Source organism: Cervus elaphus, unplaced genomic scaffold, assembly GCF_910594005.1.
Source record: "Cervus elaphus unplaced genomic scaffold, mCerEla1.1, whole genome shotgun sequence".
Taxonomy (NCBI): domain Eukaryota; kingdom Metazoa; phylum Chordata; class Mammalia; order Artiodactyla; family Cervidae; genus Cervus; species Cervus elaphus.
In genome coordinates this window covers 23936-46575 of record NW_025316746.1, presented here as the reverse complement: position 1 = coordinate 46575, position 22640 = coordinate 23936, and the positions used below count along the sequence as shown (strand labels likewise).

Below are 22640 nucleotides of genomic sequence, written 5' to 3'. Positions count from 1 at the left end.
GGACCTGTCTTCCAAGGCCAGGGAACAGCCTTACCGTCCAGAAGAGGGCCCTCTTGGCCCTTCAGGAACCTGGAATCCGTTCTCTTTTGGGTCGCTCAGTCCTTTTGGACTTCTTGCCACCCCGTGGACTGTAGCATTACTCTGTCCATGTGATTCTCCAGGCAAGAATACTGGAGTGGGTTGCCATTTCCTTCTCCAGGGGATCTTCCCAGCCCAGGTCTCGTGTATCTCCTTAGACAGATTCTTTATCTTCTGAAGCAGAGTACCAGGTTGGCCCAGTTCGGCACGAATCAGTAGGCTTAAGGCTGTTCCTACTATGCCTGCTCAGGCACCAAATAATAGATACAGAGTACCGATATCTTTATGGTTGGTTGAAAATAATCAGCGGTTAATGAACATAGGTAGAATGGCTGAGTGAAGCATTAGACTGTAAATCTAAAGACAGAGGTTTATATTACTCTTTTTACCAAGTCCTGTGGTGAATTTCATGTTGAATTGCAAATTCAAAGAAGCAGCTTCAAACTCTGCCGGGGCTTCTCCCGCCTTTTTTTCTTCGCGGCGGGAGAAGTAGATTGAAGCCAGTTGATTAGGGTGTTTAGCTGTTAACTAAAGTTTCGTGGGGGTGGAACCCACCAATCTAGTGAGGATTTAGCTTAATTAAAGTGGTTGATTTGCATTCAATTGATGTAAGATATGGTCTTGCAATCCTTAATCAGGAGTTAAGTATATTGTACTTGCTTAGGGCTTTGAAGGCTCTTGGTCTAGGTTAACCTAAACTCCTACTCTAGAATTGATAGGATTGGTGTGAGTGGTAGTAGTATAGTGGATAGAACAACTATTGTGGGTAAAAGGGTTATTTGTTTTGTGGTAGAAAATTGTCATTTTATTTTTATATTATTTGTGGAGGGAAATATTGTTAGTGCAGTGGAGTATGTGAGTCGTATGTAAAAGTATAAATTTAGTAGTGCTGTAATTGCTATGAGGGTGGGTAGAATGAGGCTATCGTTTTTTGTCAATTCTTGGATGATTATTCATTTTGGTATAAATCCTGATAGTGGGGGAAGTCCTCCTATTGATAGGAGGGTAATGAGGACTAGAATAGTTATTACGGGTATTTTGTTTCAGGTATGTGATAGTGATAGCGTGGTAGTAGTTGAGTTAGCTATAAATAGTGTGAATATGGTGGAAGTTATGATAATATAAATGATTAAATTTAGTAATATTATTGTGGGATTATATGGTAAGACCGCTGTTATTCAGCCTATGTGGGCAATTGATGAGTATGCCATAATTTTTCGTAGTTGGGTTTGGTTTAGTCCTCCTCAGCCTCCAATTATGATTGATAGAATGGAAATGGTTAAAATTATATTTAAATTAATAGATGGGAAAATTTGGTAGAGAACGGATATGGGTGCTAATTTTTGTCATGTGAGTAAAATTAGGCCTGATGACAGGGGGATGCCTTGTGTTACTTCTGGGACTCAGAAATGGAATGGGGCTATTCCTAGTTTTATAGTGAGAGCCATTGTTATGAGTATAGATGCTACTGGGTTAAATAGTTTTATTACAGTTCATTGGCCTGAAAATATTAGGTTAATAATAACGGCTATTATTAGCAGTATTGAGGCTGTTGATTGGGTTAAGAAATATTTGGTTGCTGCCTCTGTGGCTCGTGGATTATGCTTTTTCATTATGATGGGAATGATGGCGAGCATGTTTATTTCAAATCCGATTCAGACGAGTAGTCAATGGGAGCTGATCATAACAATGATGGTGCCTATTATTATTGTTGATAGAATGAGAATGAAGATGATTGGATTTATTAGTACGGGAAGGGTATAAACCAACATTTTCGGGGTATGGGCCCGATAGCTTAATTAGCTGACCTTACTATTAGAATTTGGTGTATTTGGGAGCACAAAGAGTTTTGGATTCTTGGGAGTAGGTTCAATTCCTATAATTCTAGAAATAAGAGGGCTTAAACCTCTATTATTTACTCTATCAAAGTAACTCTTTTGTCAGACATATTTCTTATGTTTGTGGAGGGATGCTTGATATAAAAATGGGTAGTGATACATGTCATATACATAGGGCTAATGTTAAGGGTAAAAAATTTTTTCATAGTAGGTGTATTAGTTGGTCATAGCGGAATCGAGGATAAGATGCTCGGATTCATAAGAAGGAGATTGTTAGTAGTAGGGATTTAATGGTAAAATTGATTGTGTAAAGTTCTGGTAAGATTGGGTTGTGCAATGCTCCTAAGAATAAGATTGTTGTGAAAATATTTATTATAATAATATTTGCGTATTCTGCTATGAAAAATAGGGCAAATGGTCCTGCTGCATATTCTACGTTAAAGCCGGAAACTAGTTCTGATTCACCTTCGGTGAGATCAAATGGGGCTCGGTTTGTTTCTGCTAGTGTTGAGATGAATCACATTATTGCTAGGGGTCATGCTGGGAAAATAAGTCATACTTGTTCTTGTGTAATGATTAAAGTGGAGAGTGTAAAGGACCCATTTATTAGGAGAACGGATAGTAGAATAATTGCTAGGGTTACTTCATATGAAATTGTTTGTGCTACTGCCCGCAGGGCCCCGATTAGTGCGTATTTAGAATTGGAGGCTCAGCCCGATCAGAGAATAGAATATACGGCTAGGCTTGATATTGCTAGTATAAATAGGACTCCTAGGTTTATGTTAATGAGGGGATATGGCATGGGTAGGGGGATTCATATGGTTAGGGCTAGACTTAGGGCTAGAATAGGGGCTAGGATAAATATTGAAATTGAAGATGTGGCGGGTCGTAGTGGCTCTTTAATAAAAAGTTTGATGGCATCTGCAATAGGTTGGAGTAGGCCATAGGGACCTACAACGTTCGGACCTTTTCGAAGTTGTATGTACCCTAGGACTTTCCGTTCTACTAGTGTGAGGAATGCCACGGCTAAAAGAATGGGAATGATTAGTATTAAAATATTGATTATAAACATTTTGTTAAGGAGAGGATTTGAATCTCTGATTATAAAGTTTTAAGTTTTACGCAATTACCGGGCTCTGCCACCTTAACAAAGCCCTTTTCTAGGGCAAAGTTTGTTTGTGAAGTTAATTAAGATGATATCATTAACTAATTTAAGGCGCTTATTTGAAGTTGGCCTTATTTCTCTGGTCCTTTCGTACTAGGAGAAATACATAATAGATAGAAACCGACCTGGATTACTCCGGTCTGAACTCAGACCACGTAGGACTTTAATCGTTGAACAAACGAACCTTTGATAGCGGTTGCACCATCGGGATGTCCTGATCCAACATCGAGGTCGTAAACCCTATTGTCGATATGGACTCTTGAATAGGATTGCGCTGTTATCCCTAGGGTAACTTGTTCCGTTGATCAATTTTTTGGATCAATAAACGATTGTGTGATTCGACTTGTAGGTCTAGTCTTTAAAATCGCTCGGAGGATTTCTTGTTCTCCGAGGTCACCCCAACCAAAGCTGTTAGCCCATAAAGAGTGTTGTTGTTTCCTTAGTAATGAAATTTGTTTCTTTGGGCTAAGTAGTTAAAGCTCCATAGGGTCTTCTCGTCTTATTAATATATTCCCGCCTCTTCACGGGAAGGTCAATTTCACTGATTGGAAGTAAGAGACAGTAAAACCCTCGTGTGGCCATTCATACAAGTCCCTATTTAGAGAACAAGTGATTATGCTACCTTTGCACGGTCAGGATACCGCGGCCGTTTAACGGTCGTCACTGGGCAGGCAGTGCCTCCAATACTAGTTATGCTGGAGGTGATGTTTTTGGTAAACAGGCGGGGTTTAGTGTTTGCCGAGTTCCTTTTACTTCTTTTAATCTTTCCTTAAGCGCATTCCTGTGTCGGATTAACAGTATAATTAATAAGTTATTTATAGTTAGGTTACTCTTATTTTGCTGTTAATAGTCAGAGTATTATCAGATACTGACTTAAACTTATGCGGGGAGAAGTTACTTCTTGTTACTCATATTAACATTATTGCTTCTATTTTTAATAGATTAGTCCAGTATTAGATTAGGAGTTGACTGTTTATTATTGAAATTGATATTATTTTATTGTTGAGCTTTAACGCTTTCTTAATTGGTGGCTGCTTTTAGGCCCACTATGGTTTAATGTTAAGACTTACTCTCTAGTTAAGGTTGTATCCATTTCTAAAAGGCTGTACCTTTTTAGACTAACTTTTAAAAATACATTATAATTTGTTCATATTTTTGGTATTTTTAAAGCTGAACTAATATTCATTTTCTGGACAACCAGCTATCACCAGGCTCATTGGGCGTTTCACCTCTACTTACAAATCTTCTCACTATTTTGCTACATAGATGAGTTGGTTCTTGATAAATTGTTCATAAGTAGCTCGTCTGGTTTCGGGGTACTTAGCTGAAATTCATTTTGTTAAGTTTTTACTAGTTAACTCATTATGCAAAAGGTACAAGGGGTAATCTTTGCTTTTTTGTACTTTAATTTTTTTCTTTCATCATTCCCTTACGGTACTTTCTCTATAGCGCCGTATTAAAATTTCTATCTCCTATACTTTTTGTTGTTGAATAAATGTTTTATTTTACAGTGTATTGATAATTTAGTGTGAATGGGCTTGCGGGCTAGAATTGGTTCAAGATATTCGTGATATGTGAAATCTTCTAGGTGTAAACTAGGCGCTTTATTTAAGCTATATCTTGATTTATCCAAGCACACTTTCCAGTATGCTTACCTTGTTACGACTTGTCTCCTCTCATATGATTAATACGTGTAAATAAATTTGAGTGTATTGTGCCTACTTGAGGAGGGTGACGGGCGGTGTGTGCGTGCTTCATGGCCTAATTCAACTAAGCACTCTATTCTTAGTTTACTGCTAAATCCTCCTTTGGTTATTAATTTCATAATAACTTTCGTGTTGGATTTTCTTAGATTAGAAAATGTAGCCCATTTCTTTCCGTTCCATAGGTTACACCTTGACCTAACGTTTTTACGTATTATGATTGTGCTTACTTTTGTACCTTTTTAGGGTTTGCTGAAGATGGCGGTATATAGACTGTATTAGCAAGGAATGGTGAGGTTTATCGGGGTTTATCGATTATAGAACAGGCTCCTCTAGAAGGGTGTAAAGCACCGCCAAGTCCTTTGAGTTTTAAGCTATTGCCGGTAGTACTCTGGTGAATAGTTTTGTTTACATAACTATTTGTGTTTAAGGCATAGTGGGGTATCTAATCCCAGTTTGGGTCCTAGCTATCGTGTTTCAGCGGTTGTAAAGTCACTTTCGTTGTTTATTTTTGTTGCAATTATGGCTTTTTACAGCTTAATTGGAATTTAACTTTATTTAGTATAGTGCTTTAACACGCTTTACGCCATGTGCCTATTAACTTGGGTTAATCGCATGACCGCGGTGGCTGGCACGAAATTTACCAACCCTAATTAATATGGCTTAGTCAAACTTTCGTTTATGGCTTAATTTTCATCACTGCTGTCTCCCGTGGGGGTGTGGCTGTGGAAGGTGTCGTGAGCTACGGATGTGTGCTTGATACCAGCTCCTCTTAGTCTTATTAACTTGGAGGGCATTTTCACTGGGGTGCGGATGCTTGCATGTATAAGTCTATTAAGGGTCTTCCCAGCCCAGGTCTCGTGTATCTCCTCAGACAGATTCTTTATCTTCTGAGCCACCAGGGAAGCCCAAAACTAACAAGACCACAATGCATTGGCCGGGAATCGAACCCGGGTCTCCCGCGTGGGAGGCGAGAATTCTACCACTGAACCACCAATGCCGCTCTCGAGGGGCTGTTCACAACGACTGCCTAGTTGGAGTTCTATTCAGGTCTTTCTCAAGCGCGGGCCACTCGTGCCCTTTGTTCCCAGGACGGTCTAGGCTTTCATCCGCCGCCCTCCGCGGCACCGGCTGCGCTCTGCCTCCTGAGGGTTGCTTTGGCGGGCAGTCAGGTGTGCTCTGGCTCCGTCTGAGTGGTGGGACCGCCTGCTGCTCCTGCTCACTGGCTCAGCCTTGTCCAACTCTTTGCGACCCCTTGGACTCTCGCCCACCAGGCCCCTCTGTCCATGGGACTCCCACGCTCCTTTGCTGGAAACCCGTCGAGGCAGTGCAGCTGCCCCCTTGGCTCTGGCCTGGCTCCCTGTGCCCTGCAGGGAGCATCAAGTGTTCTGTCAGGACACGGGGGTGAAGAGTCCTTCCCTGTGGTTGGAGGCTGAAAGAACCAGATGGGAAATGCTGCCAAGGGAGGGGCATATTCTCAAAAGCTTTCCAGAGCTGCTGTGTGGCTGCGCTCGGTTGGGTGGCTGCCCTGTGACAATAATGCTTAGTCTTGTGTTCTGGCCTGGACCCAGTCCCAGGTCCACTCTGAATTCAAGCACAGAGGCACCCTGCTTTCCCACACATACGTCGTTCTGCCTCTCTCCAAAGTGGAGTTCTGAACCACCCTTTCTATCTCAGTGACTAGTAACCATGTGAGGTTTTTTCTTTTTTTTCCCTTTAACTTTGTTTTACCGAAATGTAACTCAGGCATATAAAAAAGTTTTAGCTTTAGATAAGTTAGTGCTCTCCATGCTACAAACAAGAATAACATTCAAGTTGATAATAAGGATGAAGCTCGAATCCTTCTACACTCCTGAAAATTCTAATAATTGATGTATAATTACATAGAAAATATTTGTCCTGTCACGCTCCCAGAGATGACTCTTGGTATGCCCCATACTGCTTTAAATTTTGGTCTAAAAACTACCTCATGGTAACTTTCAGATTTATTATTATTTATAAAATTTAAAATTATGTGTCCCAGTAAATGAAGTATGCCATATAATATCTTTTAAATTAGGGTAAAGTTTTTTGATTCTCAAAATCATAGCGACTTAATTATTCCCCTTTTAATTTGGGGTAAATGTTTTTAGCTATCATCTAATATGTGATTCTAAGTTGCATTTATCTGCCACAATTCGGCTCAACTTGCAATTTTAAGATCTATCATTAACTTTAAGTTCTTTTTTTTTCAAAATTAACATTTTTATTAAATCAAGTTACAAAAAATTCACTGTAGAAAAGTCAACAAGGGTTTTAACAAAACCAAAATATACCTTTTGATACAACATATGTGTATATTAGCAGCAAACTACTTCTGAGATTTTATGTTCTTTTAGTTATTTAATTTAAAGAGAGCATAAACAATTATATTAGTATGGAATGTCAGCTAATCCACTCTTCAGCTTTATTCTGTGATTTGGGCCTTCGAGTACAAGTTATTTTATGACTTTCCTTAATGAATACTAAGAATGAATTCAAATTTGACTGAAATGTAGTGAAACAGAGTGGCTGGTAGGATCCATCTCACTCCTATAGTCCCGCATTATCTTTAAGATAACAAATGAGCACCATGTAAACATAGAATTGTGTAGGTGTGTAAACTCAATTTTTAAGGTGTCAGAGTAGCCAAGTAGACAACTTAGCATTTGACTGTTACTTTAAAAATTTTGGTAACATGCAAAATTTTAATCAACTCAGATAAACACATCAACCACATATTACTTGTCCCTTTAAAAAATCTTAATAGAAATTCTGCATATAACCAGACAAATCGCATGCTTACATGTGTATATACACATACAAAAGTGCATGTATATATACATACACATCTTGAGCTTTGAACAAGTTTCTAAATTGAGACGAAGTCAAACCTCTCATTTAAATATATAGAGAGAATGTAATATCACCAACTGCAAGTTTGTAATAAAAGGTTCATCATAGCTAACCAGCAATTCTGTTATTGAAAAGTCTGAGGCCAAAGAGCTGTAATTCAGCTTACTGTACTTGAGGCTTACAAATCAGTCAGCCAAACAAACAAGATTTGACATTACCAACTGTCCACCAAAGAAATCCATTTTTCTCTTGATATTTCCTTCTAACAGCAAAAAGGAAATATCTATACAGTGAGCTTTTGCTTTTTAAAGAGTTAAAATTATTAAAGAAATCTCACTAGTCTTCAAAAATACTAAATATTATATAAATACAATTTTCTTATAGTTGAATTCTGCAGCTAGAATCTGTATTTTAAAAAGTTTTCTTTTGATTGTTTCATTTAGCACTTCAAGTCTCCATTTGCAACTCAAATAACTGGCTCAGTTTTGTTGGGTTTATATTAATCACATCATTCAGAATTTGGTACTGTGTTACCTGTGTGCAATAATGTCAATGGGAGGAACTGCACCAAATTTCAAAAGTAAGGAAAAATTCAAGAATATGTAACGCAAAAAAGATAAGTACAATAGGGGTTCTCTTTTCACCACTAATGAAATATAATCCTTTTAATGTTTATAAAGATAATGTCCTAAGCTTTATCTTTTATCAAAAGAATTAAGTTTTTACACGGCCCACCTTTATTTTTCAATTAAAAATCTAAAACAATAGACTGAATTCCTTTTATTAATATGCACATCAAGTTATTGAAATGGTGACTTCCTGTAGTTTTCTCCTTAAAGATGGCACTTGCAGGTACAAAGATGCAGAGGTGTCTACAGCCTTCAGATGTTTACTTGAAAAGATTCTTCAACAGCAGTTTGATACGGGGTTTCCTCATCTAGCTGAAGATTCACAAATTCTCCATAATCAAACTGATGCCTCTGATTTAGATGACTAACAAAATTTCTAGTAACCTGGCTAGGATCTCCCCAAGGAAGAGACACACAAATAGGACACGTCACAGGAACTATCTGAAATAGGTGGTTACTGTTACAATGATCCCGTAAACTCTGTCCGGTAAAATTTGATTCTTGACACAAGGGACACTTAAAGGTAGGCTGCCCAGAAGAACTTGTATTCCCTTGGTAAGTTTCTGTGTTATCAGATGCAGATGTTTCACTCCTGTTACTGTTCCCTGCTGAATCTTGAGAGATCTGAAAGTTTGGAATGATAGAAGAAACACCATATTCATCTTGATACTTCTTACAAGATTTGTAATGATGTCTCATGCGATAGAATTTAATCTGTTTTGCACAGCATCTGCAGCTACCAGAAAATGTCCTCATGATATTTTCAAGGTCTAAGGCCCGTTCAGGACATGCTCTCTCTCTTCTAGTCACACTTCCACAACAGAGGGGACAACGTATTCCACTTTCTCTCACTGCAGTCAGGAAACACTTTCTACAGAAAACGTGCTGACAGGCCGCAGTCCGCACGGGCATTTTGAGCACCTCCTGACAGACGGGGCAGTAGAAGTCATCTTCAGTGTAGGACATGGCCGCAGAGAGCTCCTTGGCCATGGGGGGGACGAGGGATGAAGGGGATGACAGCAGCAGCGGCCGAGGTGGTGGTGGCAGCCAGGGGCCCACTCCCTGCGCGAACCCTAACTTTAAGTGCTTTGACTGATATCAAATTGGTTGAATTAATGTATAATCTTTGCCTGGAGAATTTCTAATTACGGTAGAAATAATGCTGCCCATATTTTTATAGAGTATACATAGAAGGGCTGTAGCTTAACAGCTTAAGAGGATGTGTGGGTACCTTTAGCAGATGTTCCTGAATGTAGCCATAATGTCACTTGAAGATGAGTACAACACATGGACTCTCTAAGCTAAGTAAGGACCTTTGCTTACCTGAGGTACTCCTTTATTTAAAAAAAAAATTCCTGATTCTTAGTTACCTGCCTTCTAGATCTCAAGTCACCCATTTTCCCATGTGCTATGTAATTCTTTTTTTACTCAGTGCTGGGGTCCGTATGCGCTGGCAGGCAGATGAACCCGAGAAGAACATGACAGGTTGTTCTCCTGCTGTGATTCTTGTGTGTGTGTGTGTATGTGTGTGTGTGTGTGTGAATCTTATTTTTGATGCCTCCTGGTGTGAATGCACCAAGGAGTGGGACCTTGACTTTGCTCCTGATACAGCAGTTTTCCTGGAGAAGGGCCTGGTACCTGGTGAGCACCTAGAAAGTGCTTCCTGATTGAAGGACTCCTAATCCACAGTCCTGGAAAATGGGTAAGATCCACAGTAGCTTAGAGTATAAGGGACAGAGAGAGACAGAAAGGCACACACTCCAAGAGGGAAAGAGAAGGGCAGAGGGAAATGTCCTAGAACCTAGAGACATCCTCGACTGAGTACGGAAAATCCAAAGACCTCTTGTTTCCTCATGAGCTTCAACTGAGGAATCAGTGGAAGGTGACCCAATAACTCTCAGGATCCAGGGTTGCACAAGATGCATTATCAGTTCAGTATTCTGTAGCTTGCACCAATTTGTCTCAAATGAGATAATTTTTGCAGATGTAGCCACATACTGTTGAGATATCATTCAGAGACAGCCTCGGGCTTGCAAATGCACCTGTACCGGAGGGAGACCCCTCATTAGATTGTGTGCATCCAACCTAAGCCAAAATACAACTCATAAAGGGGAGGTAAGACGATAAATGTCTGGAACCAGTGAGTCTTTTTTTCTTTTTTCTTTAAACTCCTGTAATGCATAAGCTGCTCTGCAAGAAGCTCTCCAGAGTCATTCTGGCTGGTCTTCTCTGGAGTGAATTACTGGGTCACCACTATAAACACTTATAATTATTAGAATACTTTCCGATCAGCTTGGAAGTTTAGCTGCTCAGTATGTGCAATCTCTGGGTAATGTACACATTGTCTTTTCAATGCACCTCCCACTAAGTTGAGTCAGTAGGGCACAAATTCCTTTGTTAGAGTAACAGACATGAGTACTGACAATTTCTTGTGATGGCAAGACCATGAAGAAAAAGACTCTTTCCTTGAGTTGGCAAAATACATTGGAATATAAATTAGAACATCTATTTAGGGAAAACTAAGAACATGCAAGGGATGCCTTCAGTTTCTAGCAAAGGTGCAGTGACAGAAATCAGATTAACCCTCCTTCCTAAATCTCACTCTCCCCCTTTGTCCCACTTCCAAAGGAATAAAAGACAAAAAACATGAAATACTGGTTTCTAAGACACAGGAATTCAGGCTTTAGCAAAGGATGGCAAGCCTTGAGAGGCGACCAACAAACAAGATGAGTCTTGCCATGGGCCCAGCTTCCTGCTTTCAGTGAGTTCCCAGCCTGGGCACCAAGAGGAGGAGGATTTGAGGTCAATCTACTGGACTCTGGAGATGAAGCTGAGAGTTGGTGGAGAGCAATCAGCTAGAGTTCACAGGACAAAGATCCAGTGATTCTTATTTCCAAAAACAAAGTAGAGAACAAAGGTATGGATATCAAGGTGGAAAGGGGAGTTGAGGGAATTGGGAAATTAGGATTTGCCCATGTACACTATTGATGCTATGTATACAATAAATATCAAATGAGAATCTATTGTATGGCATAGGGAACTACTGTATGCTCTGTGGTTACCTAAATGAGAAGGAAATCCACAAAAGAGGAGATATATGTATGTGTATAGCCAATTCACTGTGCTATTAACACAACATCATAATTAACACATCATAAAACAGCTATATTCCAAGAAAAGTTAATAATAATGAAAAGAAACACGAAGAAAGGTCTAGTGATGAGAGAGAGTGGGAGAGAGAGAGAATGCTAGGATATGAAGGGGTCTCCCTCAAGTACTCAGCAGAGTAATGATCGGGGTATTTTTATGAAGAAAGTGCCTGAGGCCAAGAAAACAAAGTTTTCAAAAGATCCTGGAACAATGTCTGGTGCTCACGCAGGACAAGCAATTGTATGTAAGCGATCTCCCCAGACAGACTGGACTACTTATAACTCAGGGGTCATTAGGAAGAACATTCAAAAAACTCTTTGTGATGGACAGGGAGGCCTGGCTGTTAAAATGCTGCACTCAAGATGCCCGTAAATTTGGAAAACTCAGCAGCGGCCACAGGACTGGAAAAGGTCAGTTTTCATCCCAGTCCCAAAGAAAGGCAGTGGCAAAGATTGTTCAAACTATTGCACAATTGCGCTCATCTCGCATGTTACCAAAGTAATGGTCAACATTCTCACTGTGAGGTTTTCCCAGTATGTGAACTGAGAACGTCCGGATGTGCAAGCCGGATTCAGAAAAGGCAGAGGAGCCAGAGATCAACTTGCCAACATCTGTTGGTTCATAGTAAAAGCAAGAGAGTTCCAGAAAAACATCTACTTCTGCTTTATTGACTACGCCAAAGACTTTGACTGTGTGGATCACAACAAATTGTGGAAAATTCTTCAAGAGATGGGAATACCAGACCACCTTACCTGCCTCCTGAGAAAGCTGTATGCAGGTGAAGAAACAACAGTTAGAATCGGACATGAGACAACGGACTGGTTCCAAATTGTGAAAGGAGTATGTCAAGACTGTATGTTGTCACCCTGCTTACTTATTTAACTTCTATGCAAAGTACATCATGTGAAATGCCAGCCTGGATGAAGCACAAGCTGGAATGAATATTTCTGCAAGAAATATCAATAACCTCAGATATGCAGATGACACCACCTTTATGGCAGAAAACGAAGAGGAAGTCAAGAACCTTTTGATGAAAGTGAAAGTGGAGAGTGAAAAAGCCGGCTTAATATTCAACATTCAAAAAAGGAAGATCATGGCATCTGGTCCCATCACTTCATGGCAAATAGGTGGGGAAACCATGGAAACAGTGACAGACTATTTTCTGGGCTCCAAAGTTACTGTAGATGGTAACTGCAGCCATGAAATTAAAAGACGCTTGCTCCTTGGAAGAAAAGCTCTGACCAACATAGACAGCACATTAAAAAGCAGAGATATTACTTTGCCAGCACAGGTCCATCTAAACAAAGCTATGGTTTTCACAGTAGTCATGTATGGATGTGAGAGTTGGACTATAAAGGAAACTGAGTACCAAAGAATTGATGCTTTTAAACTGTGGTGTTGGAGAAGTTTCTTGAGAGCCCCTTGGACTGCAAGGAGATCCAAACAGTCCATCCTAAAGGAAATCATTCCTGAATATTCTTCGGAAGGACTGATGCTAAAGTTGAAGCTCCAATAGTTTGGCCACCGATGGGAAGAGCTGACTCAGTATAAAATCCCTGATGCTGGAAAGATTGAAGGCAAGAGGAGAAGAGGGTGATTGAGCATGAGATGGTTGGATGGCATCACTGACTCAGTGCACAAGAGTTTGAAGAAACTCCAGGCTTTGGTGAAGACAGGGAAGCCTGGCATGTTGCCATCCTTGGGGTCGCTACTGAACTGAAGAAATTTGGGAAGAGTTCCTCACCACCGGAAAGCTCCACAGGGCCGACAACCAGCCCACCTTTCTCTGCTCTGAGTCACCTTGGAGAACAAGCCACAGTCAGTGAATCCAAGGAGGGCACAGGACAAAGCTGACTGCAGGATACTTTTACCTCCTGATATCCCCTCACCTTCTCATCTGGGCCCTACATCGTCTCTACCTGTGACACCTATCATCTCTCTGAAAACCAAGAAGTTCATCCCTTGTGAAGACACTTCGCTTTCCCTCACTCCAGCACAAGTGTGGGACAATCTGATTTGAGTCAGAGAACAAAAGGGAACGAATTCAACTCCACACCGCGGTTTCCAGCCAAAGACACAATGATAAAGAGGGTCAGGCTCTGCGGATTGAGCTGATCCAGGGGGAAAAGCAGCCGGTCCTCGTGCCGCTCTCAGAGGAGGCCCCGAAATCAGGTCAAGATCAGGTAGTAAATGGACCCACCCATCACCAGCTGAGAACCAAGTGGCCCCTGCTTCACAAGGCAACAGGTTCAGAAAGAGAGCTTGACCTCGCACCAAACCTGGATTCCAGGTCTTCCCACACGACCTGCGGAACCTCCCTTGTCCACTTCTTGGATGAGGCTGAACCTCTGATCCAGGCATTGGGCGGCCGTCGTTGCGCTTTGTCACATCTTCGGGGGCCGGGGATGGATCCGTCGCCTCAGCGCGCTCCACTCGCGGGCTCTGAAGCCCTGCGCCTACCATTTCTGCCGCAGGGAGCCGTATGTCTGTGGTCCCTCCGGCGTCCGCTGTGCGCCCACCCTGACGGGGAGAGGACCACCGCACCCTGGTCCCGTCCAAGTGGGGCGTCAGCATGCCGGACGCGACAGAAAGCGATGAACCCGCTCCTCCATCTGGACGTGGGAGCCGAACACTAGGACCTGCAGGGGAAGAAAGTAAGGCGAAATCTCAAAGAAACGCCCTCATCTAAAGCTATTTTCCAGTCCGCCTCTTTGGGAACTCAGGCCTCTAGCGCGAGTGAGGGTGCTGTCGGGCGGTCTCACCCTCGACCGCGCTCGGAGTCCACGCGGAACCAGGAGGAGCCCTGCGGCCTGGACGCGGCCCGCGCCTTCCTCGGGGTCTGAGCCGGTGAACCTCAGACGCGAAGGCAGCGCCGGCCGCCGCGAGAAGAGGAAAGCCACTGCTGGAGAAAACGGCACATGCAGTCCCCAAATTGAGACGCTCCACTTCTAAAGGAAACCAGAGACAGACACAGACAACATTGCATTCAAGTCTTTCAGCGAAAAGAAACTCGGCCTGCTGTGAAGTAAATACGAAAACCCTTCAAGTCACCGGCTTTCTGAGAAAACGCCTTTACCTCTGTGTTAAATTCGCGTTCCACGACCTGTTGAACTGCAAAATTATAAAAGGAAAACCAGAGGCGTTTCAGACATTGTGAATTGTAAAACAAAGCCGTCCTTCAAGAAGAATGTCAAGTTTGATGAGGAAGGAATGAAGACGGTCAGATCTGCGTGGACCGCGCCCGGCTCCTCCGCGCTTTCTGCGGGGCCTGGTCGGCAAAGGAATTCAACAAATGACCTGAGCCTCAGCCTTTGCTGCGCTTCCTGCTAAACGTGGACGTGTGATGCAAGTCCGGACTGAAACTAGGGGACTAGAATCAGCCACAGAGGCAGGAATCTGAGGAACCCCCGGTGCCAGGCGGCGCCGGAGAAGCGCTGCTGTGAAAGGCCTGTGAGAGGGGCGCACGGGTCGGGCCGCGCAGAGGGGAGGGCGGGTCCTTTGTTTCCCGAGTGGGATTTAAAGCATCGAGCCCGGTCCCCGCTGGCGCCATGAAAAGGGACTCTAAGGCGCGGATCTGCCGCCGGAAGGGCTGCGTCCACCTTGACGGACGTGGGGCCACCTGGGGCTCAGACGCACCTTCCTCCCCCCCCGCTCCTGAGGCTTCTGAGAACTGGGGAGTCAGCGGGGGCGACCTCTGCGCTTGGGCGCAAAGCCGGCACACAGGGACCTCGCTCCGGGAGAGGCGGAGAGGCGAGGAACCCTACATCAGGGCTTTTCAAGACCGGCAGATCCTTACTTGACGAATTGCCTGTGTTTCCAGAGTCCGCTTCCTTTGAAAATTTGACGGTCAGGTGTGTTCAAGCATGCAACTCTTGAATATGTCACTAGGCTCAAGTGGTCGCCCAGTTTCCGTAGTGTAGTGGTTATCACGTTCGCCTAACACGCGAAAGGTCCCCGGTTCGAAACCGGGCGGAAACAACTTCACTTTCCCCCCCAGACGTTCAGATTCATATTTTAAACACACAGTAGAGGCCTGCCGCGTGGAGTGATGTTGGGAGCTTCAGCTTCAGCATCATTCCTTCCAGTCAATATTCAGGGTTGATTGCCTTTAGGACTCACTGATTTGATCTCTCCTTGACCTGCAGACAGGTTTCTCAGCAGGCAGGTAAGGTGGTCAGCTATTCCAATCTCTTGAAGAATTTTCCATATTTTGTTGTGATCCACACAGTGAAAGGCTTTAGTGGAGTCAATGAAGCAGAAATAGATAACTTTCTGGAATTCGCTTGCTTTTTCTATGATACAATGGAGGAAAAATGGAGGGAAAACGGAGGAAAAGGATAGAATCAAATTAATTGGGAACGTATATGGAAAAGGTTAAATAGAGAGTCCTATAAACAGTGGAGGAAATTTCATAGGTAAAAGGAGTTTACAGGGTGATGATGATGAGCCTACTCTTCGATGCATTCTAGGATTCCCAGTCAACCTGCTTTCCTCCAGAGATCCTCACTGAGGATCAGAGGCTACCTGCATGTACGTCCTTGTCTGTGTGTGTGTATGTGTGTGTGGTGTATATACACAGATAAACATATAGTAAGGTCCATTGCTTGTATATTAGCTTTATGTTTCTATGTAGTCATAAATATATATACATATATATATATATATCTGTTACGTAAAATTCTGGGTCTTATGTATAGGAATGTTTTTCACGGTAAAACCTTCATTTTTTTAAAATTGGGGGATTTCTGAAGCAAGGAATTGGACTACTGTTCCCCTTTTGATGAGCTGATCAGATGAACTAGTAAACTGGCAGATTCCACTAGCCCAGGAGGTTACTGCTGGTCAGACGGGATTCCTTCACTCTCTCTTGAAAGATCCACTGCCACTGAAAGATATCAGTAACTTAAAAGAAAACCACACCCAGATTTTATGCAGTGTAGTGCCAAAATGCAAGAGCTTACACTCAATGGTGACGTGCAAAGTGCCATGTGCTAAGGCACTGTCTGCAAGTTTTACATGGGTGAACTCACTGTATCCTTTCAACCGGCTTCTATCATATCATCATCCTCATTTCACATATGAGAAATCTGAGGCATGGAAGGTTAAATAACTTGTCTAGTCACTCAATCAGTGAGTGGGATCTGAGAGCAGCAATTTGAACCGGAGCCTGCCTGGCTCCACAGGATATGGTGCTGGTCAAAGAGGAACACAAATGGTAAAAATGTTTGGCAAGAAATTTAAGCCTGTATATTTCTTTCACAAAACACCAAGGAGGAGTCATGTGACATGAATAAAACTGCAGTATCCTCATGACCCACTTGTCTCCCAAACACCTTTCTTATTCCAAGAGCTGCTCCCCTTGATCCCCAACTTAAACACACCTTCTGAAAGAACTAGGTTTTTCCTCCCTTTTGTCCTTTCCTCTCACCTTTCCAATACCTCTTTCATAGTTCTTCTGTTCTTTCACTTCCAGGTCATTCATTTTTTAAAATTTAAAAATGTTAAATACATCTAAAGAAGAAAATAAGCAGTCATCTGTAGTCCCACCTCCTAGAATGAACTGCTGTTAACATCTTTGCACATTTTTCTTCAAATCTACTTTTACATTATTCTAAGTTGTAGCAAAAGTGTTCATGCTGAGTCATTTCAGTCCTGTCTGACTCTTTGGGACCCGTGGACTGTAGCCCGCCAGGCTCCTCTGACCATGAGAGGATTCCAGGTAAGAATATGGAGTGGGTGGCCATACCCTCCTCCAGGGAATCTTCCTGAACCAGGGATAGACTCCACATCTCTTGTGTCTCTTGCATTGGCAGGTGTGTTCTTTACCATTAGTATCACTTGGGAAGCTCCTACACTCTATATGTTATTTTAAAAAATTGAAATGATGCAGAAAATACAAATATGTAAAATTTTGAAACACTTTAAATTCAAAACTAACTTCTGTTAATGTAGGTAAATGATAATGGAATCATTTAGGAATATCAACTGAGAGAAGAATATATATATATATATATATGCTTTTATGTGATTGAGCTTTTATAAAATCTATTCCAACTTTAAAGTATTTCAATTTACTAGTGTATAAATTGAATGAAAAAAACACAAAAATGAAGAAACTGTTGAACTTTCAGTCAAATTGTTTACCTTAAGAGACATACATTTCTAAAAGAACCCTCTATGCTAATAAAAATAATGAGTGTGATTGAATTAAGTTATTAAAATTTGGAATGATTTTTCTCATTATTTTTAAAATATCAAATTTCTTAAGAATTAATTTAAAAATAATACAATCTATCCATTTCAAGTTCGATGACTTTTGACAAGTGGATGTACCCATGGAACCACTACCCTGTTCAGGAACATCTCCAGTATTCCAAAATATCCTCTTGTGCCCCTTTGCAGTCAATCCCCCTATCACTCCCTGTCCCAAGTACTCAATGATCTAGTTCTTCTCACTAGGGATTAGTTTGGCTCATCTAGTAATCCCCATAGGTGGCTCCCCAGAATAGGTACTCTTCTCAACACTCAGGGTGATGTTTTAGTCTGTATTGTTGCCATGTATCAGGAATTTGTTTCATTTTATTGAAGAGTAGTATTCCTTTGAGTGAATATGTCACAATTATATCTATTCACTTGGTGATGGACATTTGAATGGTTTTCAATTTGGGGACTATTATGAACAAAGCTACTATAAGCAAGTCCCTTTTGTGGGCATATGTTTTATAAATTCCATTTAAAATTTTCTATTCTCTAATATACATTTATTTTGTGAATGGATGTTACATTCGTAAAGACAAAATTTATTGAAATATTTAAAAATGTATTCAAATGTTAAAAAGATGGAAGTACCAGCTTATCTTTGATTGTTTCCTACCAGAACATACTTCACATTGGCCACCTTCTATGCCAGCTGTGTTATTTGATTGTCTCATTTAATCTACACAATAGTTTTATGAAGTACTTATTATTTCTTTCATATGACACTTGTAAAATTGGCCTAGCAAATTGGACTTGACCCAAGGTCAAAAGGAAGTTAAGTGGTGGCACCAGGACTAATAGGAGGCCCCCTGAGTATTGGGCTCATTTCATTTGGGCTAAATACTCTCTGCCGTCCCTGGTTCCTGGCTTCCTGTCTACCTTTTGCCCCTGATCTGTGTGCTTGTGGCTGACCTTGGCAACCAGCATTTCCAGGTCTTTCTTGCCCGTGGAATCCAATGGGTGCAGCCAAACAAAGGAGATCAGAGGGGAGAGGGGAGGAATGTGAATGATAAAGGTTGCCTGTCATATCAGCAAACAAAGCCTGCTGGGCCATCTAGCCACCAGTCACTACTCACCTTAATAAGTGCATTAAGAAGAAACCTATCTGTTGTTGGAGTAGGAAATGGCAACCCACGACAGTATTCTTGCCTGAAAAATCCCATGAAGAGAGGAGCCTGGTGGGCTACAGTCCATAGCATCCCACAGAGTTGGATATGACTGAGTGTGCATGACTGAACACAGACTGTGGGATCTTAGGTCCACAAACCCTGGCCCACAGCCGTGAAAGCACCAAAACTTTGAAGCTCCCACTTCATCCTCATGAGGTGTTTCGATGAGGAAATCACCAAGGATTTCTTCTTTTCCCCTAATCTATTACCACTTCTCACTGCCTCTCTTCAAGACCACTGTTGGATGCTGACTGGATAGGGCTTGAAGGAGATGCTGCTCTTCTCCTACTGGTCTCTTCTTGCCGGACATTACTGCCCGCAGGATCAGAACCAGGGAGCTGGGAGGGCACCGGCTGCCTGAGAACCAAAATTTGCCACGTGCACACAAGTGCACCGCTTACCTGTGCCTCACCGGCTCCCGGCGACGTGAATCCACTCTGCCGGCTGAAGCTTCTCCCGCAGCACCACGCCTGTGTGGGGCTCTAGACCCTGCGACAGGGGCCATGCTGAGGTGGCCCGGCCCTGCCCCCAACCCTGGAGGACAGGCCGAGGAGAGGCCGGTCTTGACCAACCTGGCCAAGAGAGTTCTCAACCTTGGCCCAGCCCCACACACTCGAGGTTAAGAGCCTCAAACCCTGAAGTTTCAAAGGAGCGAGACTCTCGAGTTGAATCCATCTCCCGGCCTTTATGAGGAAAGTGGAGGGAGGAAATCAGACCAAGAAAAAAATTATGTGCATCAAAATGCATAATCAAAGAAAAATAGGATTTTCTGACAAGTTGGAAGTGTGGTCTGAAAGACTGGTGTCAAAGAGAAGTGTGTTTGGTCTGAGCCAACAGAGCATCAGGTAAGGTGGGAAAACACCCTTGCCACAGGGGTGGAAGGGGAAAGACCTAGAGTTTCCTTTGGGACCCTGGGGCCTTCCCAGAAAGCATTATCCATTGACGCTGTCCCCTTCCCCACATCTGTGGTCCTTAGAGATATTTGGGATCCCAGGTCTCACCTGGGGGCCTCCATTCCAACTCCTTTTTTTTTTTTTTTTAAAGACAAATCCCAACAGATTGCATCACTCTGATGTTTGCTTTTCAACTGACAAGGTCCTGAAAGCATCTGGACCTCACAAATGGAAGGAGCAACTGACCAGCTGCAGTTCATGGAGAAGCCTGAAATTTTGGCCTGGGAGAAGAGTGGAGGGAGTGGAGAGCAGATTCTGGGGCATCCTGAGGTCTAACTGCCTGGGGGCCCACAGGACCTCGCTCTGGGAGAGGTGAGGAACCCTAAGTCAGGGCCTTTCAGGAACCCAGATCCTGACTTGAAGGATCACTTGGACTTCCAGAGTCTTCTTCCTTTGAAAATTGGACGGTCAGGTGTGTTCAAACATGCATTTCTTGAGGATGTCACTAGGCACTGATGGCCATGTGGTTTCCGTAGTGTAGTGGTTATCACGTTCGCCTAACACGCGAAAGGTCCCCGGTTCGAAACCGGGCGGGAACAACTTCACTTTTCCGCAAACTTCTAGGTTCATATTTTAAACACAAAATGGAGGCCCGCCGCGGGGAGTGAGGCTTGGAGCTTCAGCTTCACCATCAGCCCTCCCAAGGAACATTCAGGGTTGATTTCCTTTAGGACTGACTGGTTTCATCTCTCCTTGACCTGCAGACAGGTTTCTCAGCAGGCAGGTAAGGTGGTCTGTTTTTCCCATCTCTTGAAGAATTTTCCATCCTCCGTTTGTTGTGATCCACATAGTCAATGGCTTTCGTTCATGAATCAGAAACAGATGTCTCTCTGGAATTCTCTGGCTTCTTCTGTGATCCAATGTAGGAAAAATGGAGGAAAAGAATAGAACCAAATTAACTGGAAAAGTGTATGGAAAAGGTTAAATAGAGACTACTACGAACAGTGGAAGAAACTTCATTGGTAAAATGAGTTTACAGGGTAGCTGATGAGCCCACTGTTTCATGAATTCCAGGACCTGCTTTCCCCCAGAGATCCCGGACGTAGGTCCTCCTATGTGCGCGCGCGCGCGCGCGCGTGTGTGTATTCAAGACACAGGGTAAGGTAGTACTGGAGCTCAGGAGAGGATGCAGAGATTAGAAACAATCGTACGTCATTTACATTCTAAGAGTGACACCCCTCCCTGGGTGGGCTCGAATCAAGAACTTTTCGGTTAACAGCCGAACTCCGTAACAGATTGCACCGCAGAGACGCGAGGAGAGCTTACTCCTCACTCCGACAGAAAGCAAGCATGCTGACGGAGCTAGCCGGAGCCACCTGTGTCTCTCAGAACAGCGTTTCCCCCTCCGAGCCTCGGACAACCTGAGAGACGGAGTCCACTCGGCGTGTTCATTCCCGCGGGGAAGCCGTGAGATTCCGAGGGCAGAAGGTCCCCGAAGGGTCCCCGCCGCGCGTTGCTCCAATCCCGCCGCACATGCCAGCGCCCAGGAGACGCCCGGAGCTTGATCCAAGGGGCGTCCGAAGGAAGCTGATGGCTCCTGGTTTGCTCCGCCTTTATCCGACCATTTGCGCTTCTGGACATCGGCTTAGTAGATGGGGTGCGTGTGACTGCAGCTGGAAAGAGATCACGTCCAACGAGGAAACGTGAAAAGGAGCGAGAGCAGGCAAAAGCATGGATGAGACACTGAGACCTCCCAGGAAGCCTGTGAAGAGGCTCAGGACAGATCGTAAGAGAGAAAAGATAATTTCATTAAGTAGCAGAAACATTGGTGGTGCTGTTCAGTCGCTGAGTCCTCTCGGACTTTTTGCGACCCCATGGACTGCAGCACGGAAGGCTTCCCTGTCCATCACCAACTTCCGGAGCTTGCTCAAACTCATATCCATTGAGTCGGTGATGCTATCCAACCATCTCATCCTCTGTCACCCTCTTCTCCTCCTGCCTTCAGTCTTTCTCACCAGCAAGGTCTTTTCTACTGAGTCAGCTCTTCTCATCAGGTGGCCAAAGTACTGGAGCTTCAGCTTCGGCATCAGTCCTTCCAGTGAATATTCAGGACTGATTTCCTTTAGGATTGACTGGTTTGATCTCCTTGATCAAAGGATTTGATCTCCTTGATCAAGGGACTCTCAAGAGTCTTCTCCAACACCACAGTTCAAACGCATTAATTCTTCCATGCTCAACCTTCTTTATGGTTCAGCTCTCACATCCATACATGACTATTGGAAAAACCGTAGCATTGACTCTATGGACCTTTGTTGGCAAAGTTATTCTCTGCTTTTTAATATGCTGTCCAGGCTGGTCATAGCTTTTCTTCCAGGGAGCAAGTGTCTTTTAATTTCATGCCTGCAGTCACCATCTGCAGTGATTTTGGAGCCCTGGAAATAAAGTCTGTCACAGTTTCCATTGCTTCCCCATCTATGTGCCATGAAGTGATGGGACCAGATGCCATGATCCTAGCTTTTTGAATGCTGAGTGTCAAGCCAGCTTTTTCACTCTCCTCTTTCACATTCATCAAGAGGCTCCTGAGTCCCTCCTTGCTGTTTGACAAAGGGTGGTGTCATCTGCATGTCTGAGGTTATTGATATTTCTCCCTGCAGTCTTGATTCCAGCTTGTGCTTCATCCAGCCTGGCATTTTGCATGATGTATTCTTCATAGAAGTTAAATAAGCAGGGTAACAATATACAGCCTTAACGTACTCCTTTCCAATTTTCAACCAGTCCATTGATCCATGCCCGGTTCTAACTGTTGCTTCTTGAGCTCCATACAGGTTTCTCTGGAGACAGGTAAGGAGGTCTGGTATTCCCATCTCTTGAAAACTTTTCCAC

At 43.1% G+C, this 22640-nt stretch overlaps 1 protein-coding gene, 1 long non-coding RNA gene and 3 other non-coding genes across 5 annotated transcripts; 2 read left to right on the top strand and 3 right to left on the bottom strand.

Moving 5' to 3' along the window:
• Window positions 1-783: 783 nt before the first annotated feature.
• Window positions 784-21671, bottom strand: LOC122691334. Its single transcript, XR_006340396.1, has 3 exons — window positions 21646-21671; window positions 18987-18991; window positions 784-5626 (listed from the first exon to the last, which is right to left on the bottom strand). It is a non-coding gene; the product is annotated as an uncharacterized LOC122691334 (long non-coding RNA).
• Window positions 5714-5784, bottom strand: TRNAG-CCC. The gene has a single exon. It is a non-coding gene; the product is annotated as a tRNA-Gly (tRNA).
• LOC122691333 (E3 ubiquitin-protein ligase RNF138-like) lies at window positions 8540-9277 on the bottom strand. The gene is made up of 2 exons (XM_043897942.1): window positions 9163-9277; window positions 8540-8892 (listed from the first exon to the last, which is right to left on the bottom strand). Exons 1-2 carry the CDS (start codon window positions 9275-9277, stop codon window positions 8540-8542), a joined length of 468 nt encoding a protein of 155 aa, XP_043753877.1.
• On the top strand, window positions 15343-15415 carry TRNAV-AAC. The gene has a single exon. It is a non-coding gene; the product is annotated as a tRNA-Val (tRNA).
• On the top strand, window positions 20284-20356 carry TRNAV-AAC. The gene has a single exon. It is a non-coding gene; the product is annotated as a tRNA-Val (tRNA).
• Window positions 21672-22640: the final 969 nt, after the last annotated feature.